General features: G+C 40.8%; 1 protein-coding gene across 3 annotated transcripts in view; it reads left to right on the forward strand.

The window, feature by feature from the left end:
- RPS6KC1 (ribosomal protein S6 kinase C1) overlaps window positions 1-7,702 on the forward strand; it is an 81,907-nt gene that overhangs the window by 59,546 nt on the left and 14,659 nt on the right. For 2 of the 3 annotated variants that reach the window (XM_008630327.2, XM_017730020.1), the window contains exons 11-12: window positions 2,029-3,606; window positions 3,878-3,967. In XM_008630327.2, coding sequence (XP_008628549.1) covers window positions 2,029-3,606; window positions 3,878-3,967 — 1,668 coding nt within the window. The remainder of the gene's footprint in view (window positions 1-2,028; window positions 3,607-3,877; window positions 3,968-7,702) is intronic. The other variant, XM_017730021.1, reaches the window with a different exon arrangement.

The following is a 7,702-nucleotide window of genomic DNA, read 5'->3' on the forward strand; positions in this document are numbered from 1 at the left end:
TCTCATTCTCTTTTCTGTTGTTTCATCTCTTTGCCATTTTATAGCAAAAATATGAATAAACCTAGAAGTGTAACATTAGAAAAGAACTGTTGGTGATTATGGAATGGACAACTTTTATTTTCACCAAATCAGCTGCAGACCAGTAATCCTGAAGTCCTGTGCAAGCTGTGGGGCTCAGAGGGCAGGGTGCCTTTGCCCTGCTGAGCTGCTGTGCCACGTGTTGTGTTTAAAGCAAGTGGCCTCACTTGGGGAGCCTGCCCGGGCTCCCTGCTTCTCGCTGGGGTGAAATCCTGCTCGTGAGGCAGCTCTGGAAGGGCCAGGGCCCTCGGTGTCACCAACACAGGGCCTCGGGTCGCTTGTGCCCAGGCAGGCTCAGAGTCAGTCCCTGCCCTGCCTCGCTGGGCTGAGGAGCTGCTGCTCTGCTGGGGGGACTCAGGGGCTGTGCCTTGCTGCTGTGGCAGGGCACACTTTGGGGTGCATGTTTTGGATGCACCTCTGGGGTAAGTATTTAAAGTGCTTATGCCATACAGTGGGCAGTGTAACAGTTCTTGTTCCTTTCTCTGTGAGCGTTGCTTCCCTTTGCTCCTGTTTGTTTGCCTGCTGTCCTTTCTCATCACATTCTAGAAGGTGGCAAGGGTCATCCTGACCTGGTGCTAAATCCATTTGTAGCTTATGGCAGAAACCATGTGGATTAACAGATCTAAATTGTCGTTTTTACCATTGGACTCAAGCTGTTAGAATTCCCTCTTAGTGTTTTTAATATACTTAGTTTCACCACAACCAGCGAGGTTTTTTTTCCCCTTGAAAAACAAGTCTTGTCTTAGCCAGGAGGATGGAGGGCAGGAAAACTCCACATTACATTATTCAAATTAATTTTTTAAAGTGTCAAGGTTTTTCTGTCTTTGATAAGTTTTTTTTTTAAATACCTGGGAGTATAGAAAATCTGTTCCTAGGCAATGATAAATACTTTCTTCTTTTATTGTACTTTTTAAAGGAATTTTGCCTGATACAGAGAGTGTTAAAAAAGCCCCAAACTATTTTGGAAAAATATAAAGCTGTTTTATCCAAATAAGTAAAAAAAAACCAACAAAAACCCACCAACTCTGCAGATGCCCAGTGGGCTGGATACTTACTTTTTCTTTTACAAAGATTTGTTAGAAGTCCTGCATTTTTGAGAATTTTTGTACGATCTTTTAAATAGAAATGTCTTGACAGTGCATTTTTCCTGAAGTTATCAAAGGAGACTTTCTAACTTTAAGCCAAATTCTTTGGCACATATAAGAGGTGCAGTAACTTCTTGAATTATTTTGCTAAAATTATGTTTTGAAATTTGTAAGCTTTTTTTAATATGTGCAGTGTTTGGAAACATGAGGAGTCCTGGTTTGTTTTTTTAAAATGTAACTTATTTTTGGAGATGTAACTTTCTTAGGTGCTTTGAAGGAACTGTTTGCCAGTGTAACAGAGTATTCATAAATCCTTGTGTGGTGCAGCAAAGCATAAAAAACTTTTTTTGAATTCTAAAGTTAATGGGAGAAATATATCAATATTTAACTAAAAAACCCCAACTTCTTCAGAGAGACACAGACCCTGAAAATATCCTGCTAATATGGTAATTTCCCTTACTGACCTTGCTGCTTGGTTTTCAGTCCATTTCCGCTAATGTTGCTTATGAGTTTAGAGCTGTGATACAGAATCATTCAGTGTAGGCAGAAGTGGTGATGGGCACTAAACCATTTGATCTTCCCTAGTTTTTACTTCTTTTGAGACAGCAGGTAGAGAGTAGTGACCACTGTGCAACTTGAGACACACTCTGAAATGAGACTTTACAGAAGTTTAAAAACAAAACCCAGTGGCTTAGTCTCAGATGCAGCTCTTTAAATATTTATGTAAAAAAGAGGTAGCAGATCCAACTAACTGTGGTCATAAGGATAGAGTATATAGTGAGAGTGAGGATATTTTCCTGTTTCATAAAAAATTTTCTATTTTGAGTGAAATTGAGAGATCCCTTCCTTTTTCTTTTTTTTTCAGGTGGGAAACTGTGGTCTTACGTCAGTAAGTTCTTAAACAGAAGCCCTGAAGAGAGCTTTGAGATTCCTGAATCCAGAACATCCAGTTCAACTAAAATTTACCTGGAGCAACCAACACCTAGTCCTAAAGAAACTGGTAGCAGCACTGATTCCAGAGAAAGCTATGGGGAGAGCATGCTGAAGGTGGTCCCACTGAGGAGCAGCCTGACACCAAGCTCTCAGGATGACAGCAGCAACCAGGAAGATGGCCAGGAGAGTTCCAAGTGGATGGACTCGGCATCCAGCTCAGAAGAGGAGTGCACCACTAGTTATTTAACGTTGTGCAATGAGTACGGGCAGGAAAAAATTGACTCTGGCTCCCTAAATGAGGAACCAGTGGCTAAAGCAGAGGGTGAAGGGCTGCATGCCAAAGAGAGGAGTTCCCTGCAGAAGTGCAGTGTTGTTGGCAGTGACAGCTTCACCTCCCAGATTGCACCTCAGGAACGAAAGCTGTTCATCGATGATGCTGAGTCCGAAATAGCCAGCCCTACTAGGATACTGGACTCGTTAACTAGATCCAAGAACAGCCCCATGGAACTCTTCAGGATAGACAGCAAAGATAGCACTAGTGAACTCCTGGGGCTTGATTTTGGAGAAAAATTATATAACCTGAAATCAGAGCCTTTAAAGCCATTGTTTACCGTCCCAGATCATGACAGAAGCTTGGATGCCCTGGAGAGCAAAATGGGTGTGAAAGCTCATGACACTGTGAGCAGGGGTTCAAATGACTCTGTGCCAGTTATCTCCTTTAAGGATGCTGCTTTTGATGATGTGAATAGCATTGATGAAGGAAGGCCTGATCTTCTAATAAACTTACCAGGCATGTCTGATGAAACAGAAGAGCCAGCCGTGTCAAGGCCAACAAAGTTTACAAAATCTGACAGGGACATGTCAGAAGTAAAGTTGTTAGAAACACCTGATGTCTTGCAATTAAATAATTCTGTAGAGCCATGCAAAGCATTTGATCAAGAACCAAATCATGTGGCACCAGAAGTGGGTGATCCTGCCTACAAGGAAGCAAATGAGCAAAGTGGTGTCACTCAGGGAGCTCTTGGGACCCTCTTTACATCTGACCAAGAGGTAGGTGGTTCAGAAGACGGGGCTCTGTTTCAAGAGCTTGGGGCCTGCTCCTTAAACATGAAAAGCAAAGAAGAAAGTTCATGTGTTTCCAACCCACTCTCAGGTGCTCAAGAGGTTAGCTTGGACAGAGACATGTTAAGAAATGATGGAGCGTCGCTGTTTTCCAACCAAACTGAAGACAGCGGGAAAGAGGAGACAGACTCGGCTTTGTCACCAGCAGCTGAAAGTAAAAAGATTGCACCAAAGAAGGAAGACAAAACAGCAGGAGCAGGGCAGAAGGAAATACATCAAATTTTTCAGGACCTCGATGAGAGATTAGTGCTAACCTCCAGGTTTAATATCCCAGAGGATTGCATTCAAAGATGGGCAGCTGAAATGGTGGTAGCCCTTGATGCTTTACATAGAGAAGGAATTGTGTGCCGCGATTTGAACCCAAACAACATCTTATTGAATGATAGAGGTCAGGAACTTTTGCAAATGCATTTCTTTTTATTCGCTGTTGCTTCCAATTAACTGAGTAGGCGTTTTATCTTGTAATTAGTATCTTCATTTCCTGTCTAGAGCTTCATTATCAGTGCAGCAAATTCACCCCCAGTAATAGCTTCTAGTACTTAATGATGCCATTATTCTTAATGATACTGTTTTTAGCTACAAAAGGAGTAATTACAGTTCACTTCTGCAGAAAATGGAAGGGAAAAATGTTTTGATTTCTCCTGTCGTTTTGTTTTTAGGACACATTCAGCTAACGTATTTTAGCAGGTGGAGGGAGGTTGAAGATTCCTGTGACAACGATGCCATAGAGAGAATGTACTGTGCCCCAGGTTAGAGCAATCACCTACAATGTTTCACTTGGAAAGTAGATTAGCAGCTTTCATTTTCTCATGGAGTCTCTGTAGCAAACAGCTTGAGATCATGCAATATCTGAGTTTTCTTTGCTTCTTTTCCATAATGTCTTAAAAAGCTACAGGGCTCATAACTGCTTTATTGTTGAACTGTGGTGGTGTTTGTTATGTCATTTCCATAACGTGTAATTGTACTGTATGTCTTGTTTAAGCAAGTTAGGAATGTTCTGTTTTCTTGCAGTTATTTCCTATGTCTGAGTACATCTTGGTAACTGAAAAGAGCAAGTGAGATTGAAAAGGTGGCACTAAGACCCTTAAAAATCAAAAATTTATACATGCAAAGGACATGGGTGGTGGGGGGAGAACCACAGAGGTTTGAAAAATACAGCCCTAATAGGCTCAGAGATGCCTCTGACATTTTTGATGAGCTACCATGGGCTTTGAAATAGTTTAGAGAGCTCTTTTCTTAGAACCCTTTCATCAATCATGAGGGTGATAAAATCAATATCTCTTGGGTTTTTATAGCAAGGATGGCACTTGAAACTGAGCCCTCCCTCTTTTCCTTTTCTCTATTTATTTGCTGCTAATATAGCTGTCTGTGATTTCTGGCAATGACAGCCAAAAATCAGGTGTTTCACACACAGCTTCATCTTTTAAACATTTCATAGCTAGCTTATAAAAACTGTGTTTAGAGTTGAAATTACTACGTTTTTATTCTGACTTTGAAATGCCGGCATAACTTTCTGCTGAGCGCGTGGTCTGGCCAGGTATTGCAACTTGTCATGCAGGTAGTCCTCAACCTCAGAGTCTGCAAATGTGCTCAGAAAAATTTAGAATTAGGAGTTACCAGCAGTGGAAGTTCTGAATTTGGTTTGGCATCAGGTGTTTGTTCTGTGTTTTTGTTCTGCAAGTGAAATGCAGTAAGGAACTGTCTCTCTGAGTAAGGGTGGTAGGGTCTCAGCAAATTTTGTATGTCAGCTTCTTGAGATAAATAGAAAATAAAATCTTTTCTGCTCTGGTGCAAGTCAAAAGGGCAGGTATTACAGAAAATAATTCTTTTCACCTATCAAAGTAAATCCAACACCTTCATTCTACCCTCATGCCAGTTTTATTCAAGAACAAGATAATTGGGGAATCCCAGCAATTACTGTGTTTGTTAAATAAATGGTTGTCCAGGTTGCCAACATGTGTGACAACTTGTTAGAGAGGTGTTTTCCTGCCTCCCTAACCCAGCCTCGAACAAAGCGCTCCCCAGTTGAGTCGTAGCAAAGATGGAAGTGCAGCCTTTTCCCACCCTGTCATCATTAATGAGCTGTGAAAGTCAAAGCTTAATTTTTCTGTACTTTAATGAGGATCCAAAGAGAGGCTTTTTTTGCCCCCTAAGCCCCAACCAGCCAACTCCTGCAGTAATTAAGTGTTTAGGGAGCAGTTGAAATAATATTTAGAAGTCCCCAAATGCAAGAATGAAGTTTTCCCCACCGTCATTATTTCCACCTCACAGCACAGGTGTGGTACCTATCCGGGCATTTCTTGCTGAAGTTGCCCTCCCCTCTCTGCCCTCTCTGCCCTACCCCAGGCTGCGTTTGCTTTGTGTGTCTGCAACTGGTGAGCTGCAAGGTGAAGGTTTGCAAATGCAAATATTAGATACATTCAAGGTGGATGAATTGGCATTGCTCTATGATTCTTTCATATTTCTTGATCTTAATGTTATCTCTGTGAAGCATGCTTGTACTTTAGTGTAGCTGTTGCATGTTCATTTTTAGGTAGGAGAGTAATACTTGGTATAACTTAGCAGCATGAAATATATTTTGGAGCCAAGTGCCGTTCTGTTATGAGTAATGATTCAATAATGGTGTATAGCTGAGTCCAAAGCAGCTTTCTTAGGGCTACTGCTGCTGGTAAATGTGGCTTTAGAACTTTTGACCAATGTTTAAAAAAATAATTGTGTTAATAGGATTTCTCTAGGTTCCAATATTACAGGAGAAAAAAAGCTTCATTTGGATGATATATTTTTTTTTTCATTATGAGGAGTGTGCCATGTCCCTGGAACCCCTTTATCATGAAAGCATTGCTCCTCAAGCTGCTTCTTGGAATAAGGATTTTGAAATTGTATTTGTGCTTCAGTTTAGTACACTAGGAACAAGTTTCGAGGTTTTAATACTATTTTTCAGTTGCTTTTTAATATAAGTGTTTCTCACAACTTGTTTTTTTTTCTGCTGAGGGAAATGCTGTAGTTTTGTAAAGGTGAACAATTACCTTCCCAAAATTTTATCAGGTCTTATGATTTCTTACAATAATAAAACACCATATCTAAAGTAAGTGACTCAAAGGGAGTCTTTATCTTGTTTTGAATTTTCCTGGTGTTTTCAGGATTATGTGCTGTGTTGCCCTGCCTCTGGGTACTCAGCCTTCCCTCTTCTTTTCTCTCCTGGCTGAAGGATGCAGTGAAACTTGGCTTGTAAAAATTTTGTGTTTAGCTTGCTGTGTGTTTTTAGCAGAGTTGGAGTTACAATAGATTTGGATACGATAACTTGTATGCTACATGATTTCAACGATTTAGTATTTAAATAAGTGCACTCTTTGAAAGTAGGCAAGAAGGGGAAGGTGTCTATCAATAAACCTTGCTTTTTAGGGTCTGCTGCTAGAGACTGAGAACAGATGATGATTCTAGGGCTGTGGTTCTTTTTCTGCATTGATTTTTGAGGAGCAAATTTTGGAGGCAGAACAAGGAGAGGATGAATGAAATTTAAACAGATTGCAGGATATCTTCAGTTTAAAATAGGAAATTGTGTTGCGGAGTTATGTGAAAGTTTTAAACATGTATTTGAAACAGTTGTAGCTTTTCAACTGATGAGGTTTCAGATGTTGCTTTTCTACAGTGTAAGTTATAAAGTGGTTTGCAGTGAAGGGCATGAAGATGTATTTAAATCTTAAGTCATTTTATTTGCTGAAGAAAAACATGAAGTCTAAATTTTACAATTTATATATTGAGACCTAATTGCTGGACAGGCGACGGGTAGTAATGTATTAGTGTGGAAGCTTTTCAGAGCCAATGGAGAATAGAGGTCCACCTACGTGGAACTTGTTTGCAGATCTCGGATTTTGTGTTTAAGGCTTTCTGTACACTAGAATGTAACCTTGCATTAAGGTTAAGCAAGGCAGCGTTGGTACAGAAACAGTGATCCTGGTGAAGCACAGGGACTTGCTCGGCTCCTGTTGTCCTACGAAAAAGTGGAGAGGCAGTTTGACCGCGTATGTCAAAAGGACATTATGCAGTGCATATATAAAGTAACAGAACAACTACAACCATTATAAATGCAGAAGTGTCAGAAAGTTGAGGGAAGGGAATAGTTTAAAAAGCTGCATCCCGTTCCCTGCGAGCAGCATAATTAGTTTTGTGTGAAATAGCAATTGTCATTTTACATCGTGTGTAAGTTACGAGCAGGGCTGCATCTGCTGCAGGAGTGGCACTTCCCCGCAGCCGACGGGAGGTGGCATTGTACCATTAATGGATGCTGCTGTCGCGCTGGCTGCCTCTAATTTGCTTAACTTCTCCTACGAACTGGAGACGGAAGATGCGGCTCATTTGTAATGATTTGCACATCAAGAATTGTGCTCACAAGCTCAGAGTCGTGGTGTGTTATGGTGCTGTTGAATCTGTTGGTGTGGCGGGGTCACTCTTTACTGCTGTATAGTTCTGCTCAATTTAAAAAG

This window comes from Corvus brachyrhynchos, unplaced genomic scaffold (assembly GCF_000691975.1).
Source record: "Corvus brachyrhynchos isolate BGI_N302 unplaced genomic scaffold, ASM69197v1 scaffold101, whole genome shotgun sequence".
NCBI lineage: Eukaryota > Metazoa > Chordata > Aves > Passeriformes > Corvidae > Corvus > Corvus brachyrhynchos.